Raw genomic sequence first — 25,575 nt, forward strand, 5'->3', positions numbered from 1 at the left:
ACATATTGTAAATGTGATGTGAAATGCTATTTTGGCTGGTAACCCTATCCTAGTGTGCAAATGTTTTTTGTACTTTTTGTGTTTAAAGCAGCTTTATATAATAAGTCCCTGCTCAGATCCAACATTTTGCAGAATAAACATTTGTTGAATTCGGAATAAGAATACAAATGTTCACCGTTTACCAACTAACAACACAAAATTTCGAAATACAAAAACAAAGTAATATGATACAATTTTTTTTAATTTGAAGGCAGCTCTTGATGAACAGTTACTTTCTAAACATTTAATAATTAGATTAAAATTAAATCATTCTTACTTGTTTCCATATGTCTACCAGAACAATGTTAGTGAAACTGTAATGGATTCTAGGCATATATAACCATTTACAAGATTATCATAAGTTGTAGCATTGGATTAAAAGTAACTGATACTATTCAAGATAAAAAACTCTTTGCATAAAAGCAAACTTGTAACATCAGCAAACATTGCACATAACAATTCCGAACAGTGAAAGTTTTGAACAATTTGTTCACATAACTGTACTTTCAAAGGACTTATGTATTCCAAATAACTTCACTTGTAAATTATTTGAATGAAAATTCTGTACATTTTTTTATTTGACATCTTTAACTTAATTACACTTGCTCCTTGATTAACATTCAATGATGAAATGAGTTGTATTCATGGAAACTTCACTGCCTTCTTTTTCACTTACTAGTTGGGCATCACTCTCATCCATGAAGAGACATCACTGGAGAATGGCCAAACACTTTCTTGGACTTATTTGTCATCTTTGTTTTGAAAGGGAGAAAAAAATGTTAAAGTTAAAGGAGCACATGTTCATATAGTCACTACGAGGTGCTATTGACAGAAGCACATAAGGCTCTCTAGGAGCATGTTGTCCCAGCCGGGCCGAAGATTGTAAGCAATAAAATGGCTACTTAAAAAAAAGAGATAAAGAAATTTTTAAAAAGTGCATAATTGGTGCATGTTTGTTGCTAAAATGTTTCCCTTTAAAAGAGATATTTTTCAATTCGCATGCAGAGTTTATCTGTATAACAATGTCAAGAGCCAAGAAGAGCTTGGAATTTTCACAGTCAGTTGCCTTGAAACACAATTCTGAGCATTACAACCTTTTGATGTGCATATCCCTCTGATGGGCATGTCATCCTAAACAAGAATTTCTGATTTTATTCCATGGGGTAAAAGAAAAAAAATCATAATTAATGCTGGTGTATCTGTCTTCCATGTAGTTATATGGCAACTGAGTTGATGAAATGAGTAAGGAATAAATAGTAATGAAAGTTGTCCAAGCAAAATCCAAATAATTCAACCATATGAAAATGAATGGATAATGAAACCACTTACCAGAAGCCAAGTTAGTCAACAAAATTCAAAAGTTAACTTTGCCATGTTAAGATACGCTGTTTGAAGACGAGAACAAAATTAGAGCCCTGTTATTTACATGAACAAACATTTCAGTAAAGCATACCAGTACAGCGTCATATGAAAATAATTGGATATCGAAACAACTTACTCAAAAACAAATTAATACCAAATTATACAAAGTTAACTTTGCCATGTTATAATAATATATAAGAGAAGACAATAACAAAGTAGATAAGTTTACCCTTTACATTTAAACATTTCAGTAAAGCAACATATGAAAATTATTAGATACAGAACAATTTACTCAAACTCTAGTTAATCCACAAAAATACAAAGTTAACTTTGCCCTGTGAGGATAAGCTGTTTGAAGAAAAGAACAAAAGTAGAAACCTGTATAGTTTAATTCAAGTGTCCAACAAGTATGCAAAAAGAGAAAACACAAATCAGAAACAAATACGAAATCCATCAATAAGTTCATTAGAAACCTGCAAAACATAACAAAGACACAATCGGGCATCTGACATAACAAAGTCTAATGGTTGTGTACAATTAACGGCTTCAGAAGTGGCTATGGCCAAATCACTGAAGGACCAACTCTTAAACACTGCCTCAGCAGCCACTAGCCACTGCCACAGCCACTGATTCAGACATCCTTACCTGCATCATAATCAAACAGTTGTTCCTCCAACTTCCTGATATGACCTTTGCGGAAGTACATGTAGGATACGACCCCTAGGGCAAGAGTCAAAATGGCAAAGATTCCTAGAGAGACTTGGGTGAATGGTTTCTCAACCACCGCTCCGGGAAGACCATAAACCTCCACCGCAAACCTCGTCTGTAGATGGCAAAAGCTGTCATGGTATCAATGAAACAAACAGATAGATGTTTTTTATATTACTTCAAAACATGGTTTGGTTCCGAGAATACCCTGTGGAAGATTTTTTTTATCTGTAATCCTATGAGGGATCTTGTAAAGTTTCCACCCCTTCTAAAGTATCCATACCTTTTAAAGTTTCCAACCATTCTAAAGTTCCAACCATTTTAAAGTTTCCAACCTTTTAAAAGTTTCTAACCCTTCTAAAGTTCCCAACCCTTTCAAAGTTTCAAAACCTTTTAGTTTTCAACCCTTTTGACCTTTCTAATCCTTTTAAAGTGTTCCACCCTTTTAAAGTGTTCAACCCTTTTAAAGTGTTCAACCCTTTTAAAGTTAGAACAATGTCAGCCCCTGCAATATTTTCCTGCTAACTTTTGAAATAAGCTTATGCTTAGGACTAAGCAAATTTGTTCAGCTATAGTTCGCACACAAATGTGCTAACTGGTAAGCAGATATATAAAATTAACTACTGGGATCTAGATGATGGCAGTTCAGTAGACTGTGTACGCCTCACAACAAATAGTTTTGGAACCACTGTTCCAATACACACAAGACTTGCACATAGTCTGTACTCGAGTCCTAATGTTTGAATACGTGCAATACATGCACAGTCTGTTTCCATGCATTACCTAAACTTAGGATCCACAACTGTAGCTGTGAATTGATAGATGCTAGTATTTCTCGTTGTACTCCATTTGATTGAAGACACTCCAGTGTTATTCAGGACCTGGTAGCTCTGGGTCCGAAGATCGGCAGCATTGGTGCTTACATTCACTGTAAAACAACTCTTATAATTCTGGGGGAAAAAAACATGAACAAAAAGTGGGGGAAATGTAATGGTTAAATAACAGTACAAGGGATAAATAGGCATGATATTCGGCCTTTCAAAAAGGTTGGAACATTTTATCCAATACAAGAGCTAACTTATATGTACACATGGTGAAGTCCTAATTAATAACAGTTTTTCTAGTTATTCCCAAGGGCAAAACAAAAATACAAATTCAGACTGAAGGAAATAAAATCATGCATGATCAAATGACCAGAATTTAAGATGTAATATGCAAGAGAAACTGTGACCCATTAGAAACCTAAAGAGCTAAGGGAAGGAAAGCCTTACATGAGGACCCCACAACGGGGATGATGATGTCATGTTGTGACTCCCATTGATCATTGATGACCAGGTCTGGGCTAAAGATTGACATCCAGCCTGGATAAAACAATTAACAAGAAAATAGTCAATAGTAATTGTTGGAAAATGATTGCACCTGCTTTGAAAACTGCTCCTGCGCCCAATATCATAGAGCTGCTCAACCACAAAAAGCCGCTAAGCAGAAAAAAATTATGTTTACGAGAATAAGTATACCAGCCAAGTACAATTTGTGACTGGTATCCTGCTTGTTTCTGCATTGCAAAAAGTGTCAAGCAACATTTTCTGCTTAAGCACCTCTATGACATTTGGCACTAGTTTCGTTTTTAATTTCAGTTAGATAGTTCAGAATAATTTCTGTGTCTTCCAATCTTAATTTAATCAGAGAATGTCAACTCTTTCCGTATGAGTTTTTTCATTAAACGAATTGACTACCACACTAGTTACATAAATAATGTTTCTTAAAACTAATGAGAGTTGAAGACAAGATATCTCAAGCTGATTTTTTTTGTATGTGATCACAAGATCCCAATGGAGTTTTTGGATTCCAAGTGATTTCAATTCAAAGTCGGTTTTAAACAAATTTACAAGTTGAAACTTTGCTAGTTTTCTAAAGAAAATGTTCAAGAGCCAATAAAGGATGAACTCAATATGTCAACTATTACCTTTTTATGGCCAAGTAGACATCGCAGATACCGGTTAATAAACCATTTTACTCTCAAAATTTGCATTTAGTAATAAATAACTTGAGTCAAAAATGCACCCGGCCGCACGTCTTTTTCAGCCGAGAGTCAAAAACGGCTTATCTATTATAATGACCCTGGACGCCAGTGACGATTTTTCCCTATTGGTTTTAAACACAGTTCTCCAGCTTTGGCATTTCCACACCAAATAGCCACCACTGACGTCACGATTCCTTTGTCGCGCGTTTTTTTTTTTCTTCAGAAATTTGGCTTGGAGCGTTCTGGAGAAAAACACATTTTTACCATGTTTAATGTGAGGTAAGAGACTCGTTATATTTTTAATGTTTCCTGGATGGACTGCAGCTGTTAGAAAACTGTAATATCTATATATTTGAGATCATCCTTTATTGGCTGTTTAAGTAGTTTTACCTGTAGCATGGTTGCACTGTAGCTGTAATCTGTCCTGCCTTGCTCTTCATACATCACATAGTTACTGCTTAATTCAATCACTTTATCATCAGAATCATAGCTGAAAAATAAGATGTCATGGATTACGATAAAACATGACAATATACATACACTGGATTATACTCTTTATGAAATCAAGACATTTGAATTGGTTTGAGATTTTTTTTTTCCTTTTTTTCTTAAAAAAAAAATGCAATGGAAATAAAACTGAGAAAAATAGAATTTTCTGGCCTTGTCATGTTAGGCAAAAATGATGTTTGGCTTTCTTATTCCTACGTGGGCTACATGTAAATGACAACCAAACACACACAAACAGGTATACTGGTGTAACAGAAGCAGTAACATACTTGTTTCATGTTGAAAAATTTCTGCTCTCACTCAGTAGCCCTTGGAATGAGAGGTCGGAGTACAAAAGCAATCTCATCTTTCTCATCCAGACATCTTAAAATATATCAGATAGGAATTATGTTCCCTTTCCAATCCATACACTACAGGCTTTATAATTGTTTTCACCAAAAAAAAAAACCCAACACAGCATAGTTGTTTATTTAAAATAATTTTTTATCAAACTTACAGATCTAGTGTTGGTCTGAAAGTCGCCTGATAATGGCTGGGTATGGGGCATCCGAAGGCAGACCAGTCATATTCAACAACCTATAAAGGAAATAATGTTCACAGAGTTGCTATTAAAGTACACAAAGGAGCTAACCACAACAACAAAAATGCATACCAGAGCAAGGTTAGCAGCTAAAATACCATACCATCTGTGACTGTCCTGCCTACTGTTGTTGAGCAGATTATTCTTAAGCAATATTTTCTGCTTTTAGTAGCAAAATTAAATTGAGCGGGCCTCAACAATTAAACCACCCTGGTTTAATACAAATTATACTCCCGTTGACAAATTTTTAGGAGTAAGTTGAGAGGAAAAAAGAATCAATCAATTGTTAAAATTGGAATTGAAGATGACCATAAGGTAGGCTTTTGAAGGTTATTTCATTGACTCAGGACTATAACGCTGTTTGTACGAATTCCTCAAATATTGCTTTTGTAGAATTTGGAGCTCCTGGCAAATGGAGCTTATTAACCAACACAAATAGTGTTCGCCAAAGTAATTGTTTTGCAAAAAGAAACGTTCATTTCAAAGAAAAGAATTAACATGTGGATTATAATTTATTTGTCAAATATGCATTTTGCAAATAAGGACCTTTAGCATCGAGCCAAAGATTTGATACTCAACTTCCAACAAAAGGATATGAGATCTCTAGTTGGCCAATCATCAATTGGCGAAGCTCACTTGCAAATTTAAGACATATTCAGGAACTCTTGTGGTACAACAAATTTTTGGATAGCTTATTGTTTTTCTCAAGGGTAATGTTAATCACTGAATGATATCAATCTAGTATTTTCTTTTGTATTTTTGGTTTGGTATTCACAGATAAAATAACAAGCAGCAGTAGCTGATGATAAAAATATAATCACAGGTAAAATTACAAACACATATACAAAGGACCACAATGAAATTTTGTATATTTTATTTTCTATCCATATTAAAAACCCACCTTGTCATTCACTGCTTCGGTTCCATCTTTCTCCAAATAACCATCTCTACAAACAATTCAAATAAGTTATAGTGTAACAAAAAATAAGGAAACAGAAATATTGGGTTTTTCGGGAGGGGTAAAAAACTGGGGAAACCAAAGAAAACCCCTTTTGGGATAGGAGAGTACCAATGCACAACTCTTATCCTGGAATCAAACCAGAGTCTCTGTGGTTAGAAGTGAGCACTGAATGCACAAGTCCCCCCGGCCACCATAAATATTAACCTTAAAAACATTGGACACTGTTGGTAATTGTCTAAGAACAGTGTTCTCACTTGGTGTATCTCAACATATGCAGTAAATAAAAAAACTGTGAAAATTTGAGCTCAATCGGTCATCGTAGTTGCGAGATAATAATGAAAGAAAAAATACCCTTGTCACACGAAGTTGTGTGCTTTCAGACGCTTGATTTTGAGACCTCAAATTCTAAATCTGAGGTCTCGAAATCAATTTCGTTAAAAATTACTTCTTTCTTGAAAACTACGTTATTTCAGAGGGAGACGTTTTTTCACAATGTTTTATACTATATACAGTTCCCCATTACTTGCTACCAATTAAGGTTTTCTGCTAATAATTATTTTGAGAAATTACCAATACTGTCCACTGCCTTTAACTTAATGTTCTTTCTGGTGTCTCCTGACGACGGACAGAGTATTATACTGTCCGAAACGATGAGCTCTCCTGTTCTTCGCAGAACCACCATCACTCAAAAGAGATTTTTCTACATGTTGTCATCTCAAATATGTTGATGAGTATTATCCTTCTACTAATACTATGCAAACATTCAAGTCTCATTTATGTATCACTCACCTTGGTATTGTGTAGTTATTGAAATGCTGACAGAATTCTGGCTTCCTGACACGAATGTGTCTACCGGGAGGACAACCAATAGACAAACGCGCCACCTTGAAATAAATCAATGTGGAACATCCATATATTAAATTGATGTAGCATGCATGTAGCATCATGAAAAAAAAAAAAATTCCTAAATAAAAGTCTTATCTTTAAGAAAATTAGGCACATCTTAAGAAACTTGTCTTCACAGCAGCATTTATTTGATGATACACATGCAGGGCTCGAATTTGTTTGAAAAATCCACATGACCGAAGAACCTTTCGCAAAACAATGTTTACTGGCCAAGAATTGTTTTAACAAGACCAGACCAGAACAGTTCAATATGCAAGCTGTTTTTATTTGAACAAGCACTATACAACATACAGAGAAGATCTATAACGGATGAGATTTGACATGGGAGTATATACAGGCAACCCGTTCCAGGCAACTTGAAGGCAGTCAACTGCATGCTGCATAAGGAACAGTTTGGTAGCACAAGAGACCCATTCTTCCAGCTGCAACATCCCCAAGAAAATAATGAGAAAACTGAAACGTGGCCTTTCCACTAATAATTGAAGCAGATCAAATTTACCATGGTTGACGGTCTCATGCATGTAATATCATCCTGATCAGGAGTGACCTCCACCACAGCATCTCCAGTAAATCTCTCTAGGTCTTCATAATAATCAGCCACACCCTCCAGGAGGTTGTCACTTGACTGTACTGTCAGGGTCTGCAAACAAATTAACAGTTATAGTAGTTTGAGTTTCGGAAGTTTTAGTTGTTTGAATTTCGGAACTTTTAGTAGTTTGAGTTTCGGAACTTTTAGTTGTTTTAGTTTCAAAACTTTTAGGAGGTTTGGGTTTGATTTAAGAAAAATAGGGAGACCGCCAACAAAGGGCTGGATAGCTGAGTTGGTAGAGCGCCAGTAACTACAAATACCCACCTTATTTACTGCTAATGAGCCAGGGTGGTAGTCCCAGTAGTCGGATTCACCAATATGCAACCAGCTAGAAGCGCTGGATATCACCTGGATTCACATATCGATTAATTAAATCATTTCAGTTCAGTTTGAGAAGGGTCCATTGTACCTAAAGTCACAGGTCAAGTGAAATAAATTCATTAAGAATAAGAGAAAACAAAATTATGGTAACACAATTTCTGCAAATTCAACCATTCAAATTGCACTGTAAAAAAGCTCCATGCTGTCTTGTCCATTTATTTGCTTGTTCAATAATAAATATTACGAGCAATGTTACTTGCTTGTTCTTCTGTGTTTATGATAGTATCAAAAAAAATTAAAATGAAATTGAAATTAAATGAGGTAGATAAAACTATACCTGTAGCTTGACATCGGACCCTGCAGGGAAGGTTAGAGACGTCCAGAGTTGCACCGTATCTCCTCTATCTAGGTAATATATCCCAGCAGTGTCTCCATGTTCAAGGTGATTGTACTGTAATTAAAGATGGGTTAAGGTCAGAATAAAAATATATTTAAAAATGTTATTGTTTTTAAAATTAATTGCAAGAACAACTCAAACAAAAAAACAAATTAAAAAGTTTGATTGAACCGACAATGGCCGTCAGGCAGTCCAAAAAGAACACATGAAACAAATCATATATATATAACATTTTTTTTAAATTACATGAAAAAACCACAAAATCACAAACCGCAAAATCAATTACAAAAAGCTCGAACCAACAAAGAAAAGTTACATGAGAACGGCACTAAGGCCTGCGCTAAACGTCGCTCCTTTGCCGTGTCGAACTCAAATGATTTTTGCGCAACACAAGTGCGGCAATAGAACGAATCGGTGACAAACGTAAAATTTATTGAATTAATTTGCCGCACTTAAATTAATTCAAAATGGCAACGCAGGAAAAAACGTTGCTAAAGAGTCATGTGACATGGTGACAATTCGAGCTGTGACACTAAAAATTTGCTAACTGGCAACATTCATAATGATATAGTTGTAGTCAGGGAGATTTTGTACGACAAGGGAGGTATTTATAATAACATTCAACATAACAGGAAACATGTTTCCATAATCAGAGAGATTTTCAAATGGGTTCGTCAGAATATGGAAATATTGGTTTATTTTCAGTGAACTTTTTTTGCAGAATCAGGGAGTTGGCAGCTTTGGTGCAGATCAAAATGTTGAGGAAAACATCATTTTAAGATGGTTGGGTCATAAGCGATGCAAGGGGTACATTATGATAATTAACTATGCTTACAAAGCACCTTACATCCATAACTGGACCCCAAAGCACTGTACAAATTAAAATAGCACCAAACAAGAGGTTGAAATATTCAAAGAGCATAACAAGATTTCTTAAAACACAAACTGCAAAAAAACGTACCAGCCAATAATTAAAACTACGAACGTAAATAAACATTTCACTCAGTCCTACCTGGCATGTATTTTCCAAACTGTGTAGAGATCCAGCAAGCTCTAGGGCAAGAGGGTAGCGCCACCTGGAAGCTTCTCCAGAACTCCACATTAACAAAAGACAAAAGGAATAATTTACATATAATTATTCAGATATAATTATTTAGATAGGCGATATAATTATTCAGATATACTTGGCAATTCTTAAGAATTAACAGTTACGGGGTGAGAGTCAGTACTAACAGATCCTAGGAGTCCGTCAATTTTTTTTTACAAAAGGTGGTTAATTTGAGGGTTTTCTACCCAAAACTATTTACTATTTACCCGTTCAGTTTCCATTGTTTACAATTGTGGTTTGTTATTTGACCTTTTGAAGACTCTGCTAGGGTCGAATAGTCAGGCCATTAACTATTTTTTGCATTTATACCCTCGGTCCATTTGGTTGGTAAGTTGTTTGTAACAGCTAATTCTATTTTCTGACCTTTAAAGTTGTTACATCCTTTGAATGACAGTGAAAATATTGAACTTGAGGAGAACCCTTATCCTGCCTGAACTTGAACACAGAATATAAAATTACTAATAAGTCAGTGCTATTGATGACATACCTCATATTGGCAGTGGTGACAATGAACAAGGAATCAGAGCTGTCAAAAAACATTCTTGGATCAGCGGTGGGCAGGTCGGCTGCAGGGATCTAGATAAACGATTACAAGTCAAACTTGAGGAAAGAGTGGAATAGTAAACCATCCAGCGCTTCTGTATGCTGGGCTTGATGTCACAAAGCACACAGACTCATCTCAAGATCGATTGTCAACTATAGTGGTTTGTAATGTGACATAACACTTTGCTTAGCAATTAAGATGGATTGGCATTTGTACGATCAAACCCAAGGGGGGTGAGTCAATGGTGACAAAAAAGTCTGAAGCTCAGATCCAGACCTTAAGAGGTACATTCAAATGATGGCAGATCCAGATCTTAAGAGGTACATTCAAATGATGGCAGATCCAGATCTTAAGAGGTACATTCAAATGATGGCAGATCCAGATCTTAAGAGGTACATTCAAATGATGGCAGATCCAGACCTTAAGAGGTACATTCAAATGATGGCAGATCCAGATCTTAAGAGGTACATTCAAATGATGGCAGATCCAGATCTTAAGAGGTGCATTCAAATGATGGCAGATCCAGATCTTAAGAGGTACATTCAAATGATGGCAGATCCAGATCTTAAGAGGTACATTCAAATGATGGCAGATCCAGATCTTAAGAGGTACATTCAAATGATGGCAGATCCAGACCTTAAGAGGTACATTCAAATGATGGCAGATCCAGACCTTAAGAGGTACATTCAAATGATGGCAGATCCAGATCTTAAGAGGTGCATTCAAATAATGGCAGATCCAGATCTTAAGAGGTACATTCAAATGATGGCAGATCCAGATCTTAAGAGGTACATTCAAATGATGGCAGATCCAGATCTTAAGAGGTGCATTCAAATGATGGCATTTCCATCTTTTGATAACCCCTGTAGTTATAGATTCAAATGAGCTTTTGCAGTAATTTCCAAAAATAGGTAGATCAAAGAGCCTGGTGTATTTTATTTTGAGAAAAATGCAAAAGAATATTGTGTACCAGGCAGATCGTAAAAAAGTCTGAAATTTCTCATCCCTACGCAATCAGAATGCATACATTCTCTAGTGTGTTTATGAATTCTACTTAACAACACACTTACGCTAATTAGCTTTGTCAGACCCACTCTACTGTAATACAAACGGTTGGATGACATCAGCACTACGATGTCTCCCTTCTGGCTGACACACACCTAAACAAATTAACAATGAAAATGGTTTGTAAAATAATAATATTATAATATTTCATAAGACAAATGGACTTCTTCTCCGTTCAAAGATATATATCTAGTCAAAGTACAGGGGAACATTTTCAGAAGAGGAGGGTTTTCTGCTAAAGGAGACGGAGGAATTAGAATTTAAGCATTAACTTGTGACTAAGCAAGTCATTGTACCAGTTGTTTTTAAAACCTAACTCGCAAATTGCTTTCTTGGTAAAATAAAATACTGAGATGAGAAACATCTAACTTTAAAGAGAAATTACAAGTGCTTTAAAAAGCAGCTTGGCTTCACAGTTGGTTCTGCATGTTTCTTTGTTTGTCTGAAGTATGTTGTCTTCACTTGTAAACAAACAACCTCCCTCACCTGACTGATCACCTCACTGTCAGAGCTGTTAAGCATTGAAGTTTCTTTTCCTAGAACTCTGAAGGATTTGACAGTCTGACCTATTGCAGAAAAAAACATTTAATGAAAGATACACCGTTACCAACAAAATGAGCTCCCTTGATTTTAGTCGTCAGTTGAATGGAAGTGACAAGGTAAGATTGGTAGATTGGCTTTGCCTAGATGTGTAGAATAATGATGTTTAAATAATGGGCATCAATTTTGAAATAAATATTTTGAAAAAAAAAAGTATTACTTCAAAAAGCAGCACTTCCTGTACAGAAAATGTTGGAAACTTTGTATAATCCATTATATAGGATATTGACTGTTCTTACCGTAACTGTGGGTGAAACAGATTCTCTTTTCATCCCAGAACAAGAAGCTTCCATTGTGAGCACTATTGACAAACATCAGGGAGACACTGCCTGAATTGTGAGAAACAGTGACAGTTAATAAAGTGATTGTATATGATGTGATTGTATGGACCAAGGCCTAATTTCATAGAGCTGCTTTAGCAAACAAAATAGCTAAGCAAAACAAAACTATGCTTACCAGAATAAGGTTACCAGCCAATAAAACATGTCACATGTACAATCTGTGGCAAGGTATTCTGCTTATTTTTGCTCAGCAGAACACGTTTGAGTAATTTCTGCTTACATTGCTGTTTCTTCACTGCTGTGGACCCTCTCTTTGAATTTGATTGTATTAATAAGAAGAATACTGTGCGGTATCCGCCTAAAAACCTCATTCACGGCCCTTGATGAGAAAAAACAAATTAAGACTGTGGATTGTGTGAGTATGCTTGTTTGAACAGGTGACATTTTAATATTGTGACATCTTGAATGTTGTGATGGATGGAGATGGTGTGACAGTCAGGCTGATGCACACCCGGGCTGATGCTGCAGAAAATGACCTGTTGCCCAAATGACCTGTTGCCCCAAACATTCGTGGGCTGATAAAGCATCATAAGCTCAGTTGAACAAAGTCCGGTGAATAATGAGGTGCATGGATTTTAGCTCTCTTTTTTCACTAAAATTTAATGGAATAGTTTGAAGATGCTTCTTGAAAAAAGTTAGTTTCCCAAAATTAATATTGACCTTCCCATTTAAGATAATAGTTCTAATAATTGCACCCTTTCCAACATCTTAATCTAAGACAAGCATTTTGGACCTAAAAAAACTCTTGCCCCAAAAGACTTACAAATCTGTTGTTTGGAGACGGACTTACCGTAGGTATTGCTAACGTCCAGGTAAAATGGTAGAAGTTTCCATGCTTCTAAGATGATGTCATACAAGAGGAAGATCAGAGAACTATTGGAGGTTTCAGTTGCTGTAGCAACGACACCAAGGGTGCTAGAGAAGCTGTCAAATGCAATTTCTTCAATATCCAACTGAACAAACGAGAAAAAAAAAACAGTTATACAGAAAACTCTAAGAATTTTGTAATGATTTTCTGTTTCTCTTGATGCAAAAAGAACTAGTAAGACACAGTTCAGCAGGAAATGATTGTGCAGCAAATAATATTTTTTGGAAAGCAACTTATTAATATGTACACAGTTAAAATGCTAACTTTACATTAGTTTTGTCAAGTATTCCGTGTAGACAGCTTGCAAAATGAGTACCTTGATTAAAGCCATTATACACCTTTGGACCCTTTCAGTACAGAAAAAAAGTTTTTACAGATTTACAAATAACTTACAGGGTTTACAGAAGGTAATGTGAAAGACTTCTCTTGAAATATTATTCCATGAAACGCTTTACTTTCCGAGAAAACATTAAAACAGTTAACAATTCTCGTTGTCGAGAATTACGGATTTATTTTAAACACATGTCATGACACGGCGAAACGTGCGGAAACAAGGGTGGGTTTTCCCGTTATTTTCTCCCTACTCCGTTGACCGATTGAGCATAAATTTTCACAGGTTTGTTATTTTTTGTATCAGTTGTAATACACGAAGTGTGGGCCTTTGGACAATACTGTTTACTGAAAGTGTCCAATGGCTCTAAAATAGACATAACTCCTCTTAGGAATCAATTTCTTTCATTTTTTTTTTAATAAGCAAGAGAGAGAGAGTGCTTGTTAAATATATGCTTTACTGAACTTTTGTGTGTCATTTGTTTGTTTTGAAAAACATCACCAATCCTAGTCAACCTCTTTTTGACTCGCCCTGTACATTTTCAGTGTAATTTTGCTCTGCTATACGAGGGAAGTAATTCGCAGTTCAACTAATCTCTGCAGGTTCCCCAAAACCTCATACGTCATGGGTTCAAATCACACCTGTTGCATGCAGATTTTTTCCAGAGGAGAGCACCGTGTACACGACAGGTAAGAATAAAATCAAGATTCCATTCCCATATCATGAATTGTTGATAGTTGTGCTGTATGTACAATTCCAAAGCAAATAATTAAAACAAAACTAAGTTGATTGATGTCAACTGAAGGCTTCTAACTTTTTATGCACGAACCAAAGCAAAACAATTCAGTAAAAATCAAACTGATCTTACCAAAGTGAGGTCTTGAAGGATTGAAAAGGGAAGTTTGATTTCACTTAAAGTGATTTGATGGTCCTCGGAGTTAGTGCCGATTAAGAAAAGGTTAGTGGAGTTGAAGGTAACTGCCATATGACTCTGCAAAATGAAGAAAAAAAATCATGTTAAATAGGATTATCAAAATAGTTGATTGGATAGGAGGCTGAGTGGTTAAGAGCACCGGACTCAAGCTCTGCTGTTTCAGCACAGAGTGGGTTCAAGTCCCGGTTGTGGCACTTGTGTCCTTGAGCAAGATATTTTAACATAATTGGAATTGCTTTGTCATTCAAATGGAACATTAAGCCAACATTACTAGTGCACATAAAAGAACACTTATGTTGCAGAAAAGTAGGGGCTGGTTAACCCTGGTGTTTCTGGTTCTAATTGCTGGTCAGCATTACCGTGCTGGTCGCTGCTAAGAAAACTATGGTTTGTAAGAAACATGTCAATGCACTGACTGAATAACACATTCTTATAAAGCGAATTTTACAATAACTGTATCAATGCGCTTTACATTAGTCCCCTGGTCATTAGGCCAATAACATCCCTTAAATCTTTCTCAGCTCCCTCGGGAGTATACAGCCCCGAGCTGCCGTGGCGCTCCAAAGGCTTTTTCAAACACAATATCAACCTCTACCCTCGCAGGTACCCATTTATACCCCTGAGTGAAGAGAAGCAATTATAGTAAAACATCTTGCTCAAGGACACAAGTGTCACGACCAGGATTTGAACCCACACTCCAGTGACTTAACCACCAGAACTTGAATTTGATGCTCTTAACCACCCAGCCATGACACTCTACTGAAGATGTTCAGAATAAGATCACTGTCCTTACCATTTGGAGATTTGGTGGGACACACCAATCCCTCCCTTTAACTTTAAACTGCCCCGATAAACCTAGAAACAGAATAAACACACACAATGTAGGTAAGAAACTATAGTTCGTAGACTCATGAGGAATTACGTGAAGTTCTTTTTTCTTTAGAAATGGTACAATTCTGAATCTTCAAACTCACCAGTGACTTCTGTGAGATTGTCGAGGGTTCTGTAGACTGCATATATCTTGGAGTCAATCAGTAGAAGGAGGTGTGTTGAGGTGAAGGCTAGGCTCTCAACATCCAGGCTTAAGCCCTGAGATGATTCAAATAAAATTGTTAATAATTATTACTTAGTAATAATAGTCTAGTCGAGAAAGACTTCATGCAGTAACAGAGGACACACCCAAAGTTTCTTTGTCCAGTAACATTAAGCATGATTAAACTGTACGAAGTACAACTAAAGATGCAAAACATCAGGAATGCTTAATTATCCTGAACTGTTAAACAAATTTAACATTCAGTAGAATTTGTACGTGAAAGTTAATTTTGCAAACAAAGTATTTAGGCCCGAAATGTCAAGGGACGGCATATATACAATTTTCAGAAGGGTATAGTTTTTTCTTTATCTTTTTGTTTTGAGGACAAATACTACCAATTTAAACTGCGAATGCTCCAATATAAAAAGGTAGTCATAATATAAAAAATGGTAACTTTTATGATGATTTCTAGGTATGCAAAAGATTCTGAAAAAAGTTTCTTAAGCGTAGTCATGTTTTACACAAAATGATCAATTTATATGAGAGCCGTCATAGAGGGGCTTACTGAGCAATATCAGTCTGTCACATACCTGCAATAGATGGGATGGAAGAGATACCGACTTCGATGTCTGGAACCCATCCAGTGTAAGTAGCAATGAAATGCTAAAGAAAGTAAAAAATTAAAAAATTATAACATTACAAAACCAGCAAAAGAAATAACCCACTACTCCTAGATCATATAATGAAGACTCATTGAATGCCAAAGTCAAATAAACATCATCCTCTTACAATAATAATAATAACCATCTTTTCTTGCAGCTGAGAAGCCGAGATGTGAAAGACGCGGCTACTACGTGTTTTAAAGCCAAAGGCATGCAAGGGAGCTTTTGGCAGCCAGCCAAACTTGAGTTTATATAGGTCCACATTGCTAAATTGTTTCATGTTAAACATGTTATTTTGAATTTTTCTGATGACTTTTCTAGTTGACTGAGTGTGAATTAGACGCAATTCAATCGGCTGACTGTGATGTCTTATTAAATTTGAAATCAATAAGTCATTCATCATCAAGTTATAACCACAAGGAAAATTGACCGATAATTTTTTAATATTTTGGGGTAGAACACACAAATAATTGACAAAGTGTGGGACTTGAGCCTGCAACCTAAGGATTAAAATGCCGGTGCTCTACCAACTGAGCTATTGAGCCCTGATGTTGACAAAAAGGGAGGCCAACAACATTAGGGCTAGATGGCTCAGCTAGTAGAGTGTCAGCATGTCAATCGGGAGGTTGCAGGCTCATGTCCCACTCTAGTCAAGTTTTCTTTATTCAACCTAAAATAATCATTATCTACTTACTCAGCGAGAAGAATAACCACACTGGGAGAGCAAGGGTCTTGTAGAAGCCTAGTAGGGGAGCCTACTGTATATCGCAGTACAGTACTCTCATCATCATTGGGCAATGAAAGCCAATGGTCTGTCAGTATTACACTGGTGTCTCTATGTAAAGAAAAAATATGGGTTGTTGATTACCAAGTCCAAGGTAAACCTATCTAACTTTATTCTCAGTTCTTAACTTGTCTTTTCTATTTGCATTTATCACAATTGTGTTTAGGACAATTACAACAGTTTGTCAGTATTACACTGGTGTCTCTGTGTAGAGAAAAATGAGACTGTTGCCATACTCCAAGGTAAACCTATCTAACTTTATTCTCAGTTCTTAACTTGTCTTTTCTATTTGCATTTATCACAATTGTGTTTAGGACAATTACAACAGTTTGTCAGTATTACACTGGTGTCTCTGTGTAGAGAAAGATGAGATTGTTGCCATACTCCAAGGTAAATCTATCTAACTTTATTCTCAGTTTTTAACTTGTCTTTTTCAGAATTGGATCTGAACAGAAATGTGCATTGTAGTGCAGATGGCCCACTACATTCAAGGCACGACATCGGTAATTGCCGAAATCTAGTTCTGCACTTCATGTGACCTAACCAAACATGATATAGCCCAATTAGTCATCAGGGAGTCAGGAGAAAGTAGCTCATCCCTCAACCCCCCCACCCCCCAAAAAAAAGAGTTAATAATTATTTCTCAAAACTATAGCACTTAGAAAATACTTTAAGGGAAGTTTTCCCACAATGACCATCTTTATACCTCGTAAGTCTTTATGTGCAAAATGTGAACATTGATTTTCAATCTCACCAAAGTTTTCAAGAAAATAAGCACAAAATTAAGCACAAAAACAGCACAATGGTTGTCTCATGTTCCATCGGTGTTTATTTTCAACTGTCTAAAGTGACATTCTTAATTACAGCTATATCAACTCTTTAACACATAGAGGCTACTGGCCAGCATACCTTATGAAGCACATTTGAACTGCCAGCTCAGGCTTGCCTCTTATCATGAACTCCAGCTCTAAGTACACAGGAGTCTGTATAAGAACCTCCCAGTAACTGCAAGAAATAAGACAGTGACAAATATCATGGGATAAACTCTCTACTTGAAAGTGTGATCACTGTGCTTTGGCTTAAGGAGAGTAATTTAGCAAGGGTCCTTTTCTAAATTATAGCAAGGTTGTTAAATGTTACAAAATGAACCTTGTGTGAAAGGACAATAATTGTTTGTACTGTCCAAGTTCTCTTGCAAAACCTTGTCACACGCTGCTACATTTTACAACCTTGATAAAATTAAGCAAGGGACCCCAGTTAAATTGCTGTCGTGTGAATAGCACTTTGGACTACATCAGCAGCAAAGCCAAGTTTTCAGCTAGAGTCAGCGTTTGTGAATTTCAAAGCTAATCTCTGAACCCTAGACCACTAGGGTTTGCCCTAAACTTTTTAAGTGACTAACCCGGGTGACCAGTAGGCTTGTCATCCATTAGTACGCCAGCTTTTTCACTAGTCCATGTTTTATGTTTCCCTTTTTCTATGCACTGTAAATGCAGAATTCCAAGCAGGCCCATGAAATTGGGCCTAGAAGGTGAACATCTACAAAGATGCAAAGTGATACATTTTATGGAATGGCGAGAGGCAAAAATATTTTCCAGAAAAGTACAGTTCCACCATGACCATCTTTGTACCATGCAAGTTTAAGGCAGTGGATACTTTTGGTAATTACTCAAAATAATTATTAGCACAAAATCTTCCTTGGTAACGAGTAATGGGGAGCTGTTAATAGTATAAAACATTGTGAGAAACGGCTCCCTCTGAAGTAACATAGTTTTTGAGAAAGAATTAATTTTCCATGAATTTGATTTCAAGACCACAGATTTAGAATTTGAGGTCTCGAAATCAAGCATCTAAACGCACACAACTTCGTGTGACAAGGGTGTTTTTTCTTTCATTATTATCTCGCAACTTCGACGACCAATTGAGCTCAAACTTTCACAGGTTTGTTATTTTATGCATATGTTGAGACACACAAAGTGAGAAGACTGGTCTTTGACAATTACCAATAGTGTCCGGTGTCTTTAAGTCTGTAAGAATTATATTTGACCATAGCTATGGCTACGACCATTGCCAAGAGTGTTGCTAAGGACATCCTATACTTCAATGCTTGTTGATGTAGTGATCTAGCCACAGCTGTAGCCGCCAATTTGACTCACCCATCTTTCTGAATGAAAGTACTGTTCTGGACGTTTAGTTGCTGCTGGCTAGTCGGGTGGACCTGCTGTAGGTCTGGTTTCTGACCTTTACTATAAAACTTTCTTGTCAGATCTGCAGAACTCTGTCCAAGAAGGATAAAGTGAGTCAAAAGTTGTACATCTAGAATTAATTGTCACAAGGCTAGATTACAAATTAACAGAGAGTAAAGTCACAAAAGTTAAGCAGTCATCACATACATTCAGTCACACATATTGGCATGTTTACATAAAATCTAATTTCTGGTCGTCCATTTGAAATAGATGTGATACTTGCATTATCACTCGGTGCGGCTCTCAAATGGCAGGGGTTGTGGTTCGAACTCAACCTGGCAATTCCACCTTTAGTCATGATGTGGGGTGTCGTGGCTGTACGGTCATAGTTCACCGGCCCTAAGCTCTGGTGCTGTCAGCAGCAGATTGTGGGTTCGAATCCCGGTCACGACACTTATGCCCTTGAGCAAGGCACTTAACCATAACTGCTTCATAAATGTTGGGAAGGTAGTGCATTCTGCTCTACCAGCCAGGCTCCTAGTGGATTACCCAGGCCTACATCCTTACAGACTGTGAAGGGGGTAACCCTGTTTCGGCCTCAGGCAGTCGGTGACATGTTCTCCTGGTGACATAGACCTTTTCGCAAATACCGGGGCGCGCGCGTAAAGCTTGGAATTAGGTGCATTGTGGTCTAGCTGGTATCCAAATTTGATCCATATATATCCCACAATGCACCTCATTCAACAGTCTGCGCTTGCGCATTGGTATTTGCGATAAGGTCTATTTGATTTGGGTGGACCAGTAAGGCGTAGCCCTCACTGGCCACCTGACCATGTTAAGCAATCTCTCATAACAAAAATTCATAAAAAAGAAAATCCTTTAATGGGTAAAAATGGAAAGATCTCGTTAAGATGTTGTGTTACCTGTGAAGGAATGGTAGCATTATCTACTCCCCTATCCTCCTCTACATCAGTCCAATCCACCACCCACACCCTCAATGTTTCTGCAATCCACTGGCCATGGCTGAAGCCTGAACTCCATCTAAAACACACAAAGGGTGAGAGTCACTGCTATCAAAAAAGTCTGAAACCAGCATCCAGATCTGTTGGAAGTACATTGAAATGTTGGCAATTCCACCTTTCCATAACCTCCTAGATTTATAGATTCAAACAAGCTTCTTTAGGAACGTGTATCCTTGGCACTAGATAACTGAAAAGCTCACCTGTTCCAGCAGGCTTACTAACCATTCAACTGTGCGTCAGCGCCTTAGAACAAACTCTTGATTTTGGGGCTCTACAAATGACCTTTGATTAATTGATTGAACTTAGTAAAGTAGATCAAAGAGCCTGATTTATTTAAAATGGAAAAAAATACAGCATGTTTTGTTAACCAGGCAGATCTTAATATGTCAGAATTCAGATAAAATTCTAAAATTTCTCATTCATGGATACAGCAAATGAATGTTTCTAAATTGAGAAGCTTTGTTTCCTCCTTAAAACTGAAGGATAATAAGCAGAAAATATTGTAAAAATTAAAAAGAATTTCAATGAAGTATTCTTACACAGACACTTTGTCGATGGACTTTGCATACCATCTGTAACACAGTGGGTTGTTCCGTACAGTAATGATTTTTCTCTCAGGCACCTATTAAAAAAAAAATTAAAAAATAGTGTTAAAGGCAGTGGACACTATTGGTAGTTATCAAACACTAGTCTTCACAGTTGGTGTATCTCAACATGTATAAAATAACAAACCTGTGAAAATTTGAGCTCAATCGGTCATCGAACTTGCGAGATAATAATGAAAGAAAATAAACACCCTTGTCACACGAAGTTGTGTGCGTTTAGATGGTTGATTTCGAGACCTCAAGTTCTAAATCTGAGGTCTGGAAATCAAAATCGTGGAAAATTACTTCTTTCTCGAAAACTATGGCACTTCAGAGGGAGCGGTTTCTCACAATGTTTTATACCATCAACCTCTCCCCATTACTCACCACCAAAAAAGGTTTTATGCTAATAGTTATTTTGAGTACTTACCAATAGTGTCCACTGCCTTTAAGATAATATCAATAAAAATATGCAGCTCTTATACAGCGCTTTAACATTACTGACTGAGAGTGTATCAAAATGCTCAATATTGTTTACAACAGGGTAGGCATAGCAACAACTTATGAGATCCATTGTAAAGCACCTTGGAAGGTTTAAAATCACCCATGCCAGAAAATACCGACAACAGGGAAGAATTAATTCATATAGTATAGAATGAGGTGGCTCCAGCCCAGTCAACTTGGCTAGGGGTACATAAAAATATTGAAAGAAAATTGGTACAGAGAACTTGAGGTCTTTCAACATTATATGCTCTACCTTCACAACTTATTTATAACAAACTGTTGCATATTAAGTTTAATTGATCTGCTGCCCAGAAAAACCGGAAATTATAAGATATGGATATTTTTCTTTTGCAAAAGGTTTTCTAGTCACGGGAGGTGTTGAAAAGCAACCTTGCATGATATTTGGTCCTTGGACAAATTTAGGAAAATGTTTTTAGTGCAAGGGCTGCCTATGCATGGTGTAGGCTTTATAGAATTGAATAGACTTTTCTTGCTATTTGATGGAAACAAGTTTTAGAGTACAAGGCCTGACCTACACTATAATACGCTTGGTGAACACTAGACTTTGCAGGCTATTTAATCACAATTTTCCAGAAGTTTCCAAGGACAACAAAATCGGAAAACAGACTAAAAGAGAAAGAGTAAATAATACTTACACAGTGGCAATTGGACCAGTTCACAGTTGGAATAATGGTGTGATAGCCCGGTCGATGACATACAACACTTGTACCCGATAAGCTGGTAACAAATAACATATTTCTATGAGAGTAAATAGATTTTTAAATCACGGCTTCAAACACTGGCTGTGACTGGCCGTTGTAAACTTGGTATGCTTGTAAAAAAAAAAAAAAAAAAAGCACATAGCTCGTGGGCAATAACTTTTTGGTTGGCAAAATGAGGGAACATCGTGCTGTTTTGTACACGGCTAATGTCTGCGTGGCGCAGACGCGATTGCGCGTCTGCTTAGTGCACAACTCTATGGCGTTTGCCAACCAACAGGGTCTATACACATGCGTGGATGTAATTAGCATATTTCATGGTAAGGGTCCATTGTAAACTTTCTCAAGCTGGAACCAGGAGGCCTTCACCCCAAAGCCCCAGTTCCAACATCTACTCTTTCTAACTTGTTAGGTATAATTCCGTCACAATTTTTTGAGTTGTGCACTGTTGTTCAAGTAAAACGCTTCAAACTGTAAGGTCAAAGGTTCACAAATAAACCAGTGTCTATGTTCTCCTGATTGCCCAAACCTCTGACCTTTTTTAAGCCATGACGCAGGCCTGGTACTTCACAGAGGCAACAAAATCGATTGCCTCCATGCCCCCTGGTCATTGTCGTGGTGCCCTTGAAATGCTCCAGTAGAAATACAAAAATTCCTCTAAGGGTGCCCTTTACCAAGGAGAAAAAACCTTGCTGCCCTTGCCCTTTCAAAAACGAAGCATGCAGGCCTGATGACGTCATGAGTCAGACCATTGAGTGTGAAAGTTTTGAAAATGTTGTTAATTGTGTTAGCTCGAATAGGCTAGCACAAGGGTGTCCCGTTACCTCCGATTCTGTACTGAGCAACCAAATGAAGAACTCCATTGGAATTCTTGTGAACAGAGTTTGTCCAAGTACTCCACTTGAAACTGTTAACAAAGGAGAAAACGCAATCAGTTTTTCCCTATTATGTAAAACATTTTCTTTGTCTAAGGCTATTCTATTGGTAAGGTATTGCCTCTGGTGAATGTCCAAAGTTTTCACTACTTCTACAACTCCAAAAATGGTTAAAACAGTAGAGATGCATTCCGTGTTATGATGCAAGGAGTCAATGGCAAAACACACAGTTGGACTTCCCTATACGCTATAGTAGCTGTACACAACACTTTATTGCAATTTTATTGGCTACAAGTTTGTTTAGTGGTAGGATCCTCATTTGCATAACTGAAGAAAGAGAAAATGGATCACAATGACACAGGGTGCATGTTTTCATTTTCACTACCTTATGGAGACCAAGGATAAATAAAAAAAGGGACAAAACAAAAAAGGGAAAATAAAAGGACTCCATAGGGAAATGCACACAACAATAACATGCACGATGGCAATGAATGAGAGCTTTATAACTCATTTATAACACAAAATTTAAAAAGCAATTTCATTTAAATTCTATAATTAAACTTCTCAAAATTAACTTTGTTGATGTAATTTTTAGTGAGCTGACATTTTTTAGTTTTAAATAGTTTAGTCAGGACTGCAGAAATTGTTCTACATGAAATCTGAGATTCTGAAAACAGTGTTTGTATTTTTTGTATAAATGTTTAGGCCTAGCTTTTCATGAAGTGATGACAAATCACAGCCAGTGTAATTTACGTTTTAAAGTTAAACCTACCACTGTATTTACTCCAATGAATCCTGTCTCTACATCCAAGCTTGGCAAGATCCTATCATTACCAATCAATACAATACAAAAAACACATTAACAACAATATAAATAAAGAAATGTTTTTTGAGAAGAATTCAGCCTACCAGACACCCCCCACCCTTATTTCACATACCAAAATAAAAAAAATAAAAAAATAAAAAAGATGACACAGTGATCATCTGCTGCAGAGTAATGTCACTGTCGATAATATTAATAGTAACGTTCAACATTACAATTTGTTTAACAAACAAATACGACCACTACTTTTTCACTCGTCGTTATTTATGTCGGGAAAAAAAACTACGTACAAAGCTTTGGTGACTGAGATTTAAACAATTTCGTGAATGGGGTGGGGTGGGGGGGGGGGGGGTGGGGTGGGGGGGGGGGGGGGGGGTGGGGTGGGGGGGGGGGGGTGGCGGTCGGGTTCGGCATCTTTTTTGACTTGTTAGACATCCAATTCTACAGACGACTATACCACCAAGAACCGGTTCACATTTAAATAGGCCTCTTTAACATGATTAAAGCATTGTAAAAAGTTAATTAATTTTAAAGAAAACGCCATCATCTGATCATGTTGAACTCCTTCATCATGCACAATGTAGACTAGCGAACGGAATACGTACCTCCAGACACAAGCAGGCAACGTTTGGTTACAGCGACCCATCGGCAAGTCATGTAAAAGCAACATGACAGTTATAAATGTCATTATTCCCCTCATTGGTGCATTCATAATTAATCTATCAAATCTTTTGCAACACTTCATAAAATTGATCGAGTTGATACAAAAAATATAACCTCTTCAGACAGCAGTATCTTTTCTCAGTTTCTTGCTCGGTCTGGTAAGCGCCGCGCCGCCACGCGTACCAACACGCGACGGACGCTTGTACGATTTGGTCTGGTGTCCGAAAGTAAACTTTTTGAGAAGAGTACGCATGCGAGAGGGTATTTTATGGTCAAAACACGCCCATTTTATGTAAGCCCATTTTATGTAAGCGCCCCCCCCCCCCCCGTATGCTGGGGGGGGGGGGGGATACACTTATTATTCAGGAATCATCACTAGTACAGGAACTTTTATTCATAACGAAGGGTACACATTGTTAAAGATTGAAAATGGTGTCTGTATGAAACTGCTTTAAAACCACTCTAATTAGTATGGGGTGCCAATTAGTGTGCCAAATTAACCAGCTCCAAACTATTAACCCAGTATTGAAGATTCGGGGCTAAAAAACACATTAATAAATTATAATGAAGGGTTGGTCTTTGAAAAGCGCTTGCAACCGTTTGTTATAAAATGCATATGATTAGAAAGATATTTTAAAAGTAGAATATAATGCCGATCCACACAAGTATCACTCGAAATTGCGTAGTTTTCCTTTTACCTCGTCGACAAACACAGTCCATTTATGGTTGTCAAATTTTTGACTTGCAATGGCTGACCGTGTCAGTTCGCAAAGTAAAAGGAAAACCACGCAATTTCGAGGCAAATGGTTGTGGATCATTGTATTCTACTTTTAAAACATCTTTCTAACCATATGCTTTTTATAACAAACGGAATTGCAAACGCTTTTCAAAGACCAACTCGACCGATCCAAGGCAACGTGTTCCTTTAAAGAGGCAGTTTTCTACACACCGAAAAGGCAATTGTGCGCATTAACACATGTTCTTTATGTCTGTGGTTAAACCACTATGGACCAAATTAGCCAGGTCCACATTTTGATAGTCTTCCAGATTCTGGGCTAGTACAGGCAAGTTTTGATCATAACGAATTGTCACAGACCAGTCTTCTCACTTGGTGTATCTCAACATATGCACAAAATAACAAATCTGTGAAAATTTCAGCTCAATTGGTCATCGGAGTTGCGACATAACTATAAAAGAAGAGAAAAAAAAACACCCTATGACACACGAAGTTGCGTGCTTTCAGATGCTTGATTTCGAGACCTCATTATTTTCGCATTATTTTCAAATTGTCTTCAAAAAGTCTGTATGAGTACAACCGGCCCTGAAAAAGAACCCATACACGGCATATGTCCACTTGCAGATTCCGTAGTGTTCTGAGCGTTTTAGTTTTTAGTCAACTTCGTCCCTGTCGTTTCGTCCCCACCGGTCACGTTCAACGCATAAGCGTCTAAGGGTTCAAAATGGCGCGGTGTGTTTGCGCACTCCTATGGGCACGAGGTTGTCATCATCTCGATGCATGGCGGTGGACCCCCCGCA

The 25,575-nt window shown here is 37.2% G+C and overlaps 1 protein-coding gene across 1 annotated transcript; it reads right to left on the reverse strand.

The window, feature by feature from the left end:
* Nucleotides 1-256: 256 nt before the first annotated feature.
* Nucleotides 257-24,193, reverse strand: LOC117298714 (cation channel sperm-associated protein subunit epsilon-like). The gene is made up of 30 exons (XM_033782034.1): nt 23,982-24,193; nt 23,326-23,377; nt 22,503-22,585; nt 21,616-21,697; nt 20,411-20,493; nt 19,773-19,890; nt 18,820-18,941; nt 17,573-17,668; nt 16,574-16,714; nt 15,808-15,880; nt 15,159-15,273; nt 14,978-15,039; nt 14,119-14,241; nt 12,842-13,004; nt 11,950-12,039; nt 11,597-11,676; nt 11,116-11,205; nt 9,989-10,077; nt 9,406-9,487; nt 8,334-8,447; nt 7,940-8,023; nt 7,586-7,726; nt 6,970-7,064; nt 6,121-6,166; nt 5,136-5,215; nt 4,523-4,622; nt 3,381-3,470; nt 2,893-3,059; nt 2,047-2,240; nt 257-791 (listed from the first exon to the last, which is right to left on the reverse strand). The coding sequence occupies exons 1-30, from the start codon at nt 24,119-24,121 to the stop codon at nt 781-783; spliced, it is 3,006 nt and encodes a 1,001-aa protein (XP_033637925.1). The 5' UTR covers nt 24,122-24,193; the 3' UTR covers nt 257-780.
* Nucleotides 24,194-25,575: the final 1,382 nt, after the last annotated feature.

Source organism: Asterias rubens, chromosome 1 (genome assembly GCF_902459465.1).
Source record: "Asterias rubens chromosome 1, eAstRub1.3, whole genome shotgun sequence".
Lineage (NCBI taxonomy): Eukaryota > Metazoa > Echinodermata > Asteroidea > Forcipulatida > Asteriidae > Asterias > Asterias rubens.

What these genes read in the sequence shown, in the direction of transcription:
- LOC117298714 (XM_033782034.1), bottom strand. Translation starts at nt 24,121, where the DNA reads ATGAAGTGTTGCAAAAGATTTGATAGATTAATTATGAATGCACCAATG. An exon ending in ACTGGTCCAATTGCCACTGT is followed by an intron (nt 20,494 to 21,615) that starts GTAAGTATTATT and finishes TTTTTTTAATAG; the next exon opens with GTGCCTGAGAGAAAAATCAT. An exon ending in ATGCTACCATTCCTTCACAG is followed by an intron (nt 18,942 to 19,772) that starts GTAACACAACAT and finishes CTTCTTGGACAG; the next exon opens with AGTTCTGCAGATCTGACAAG.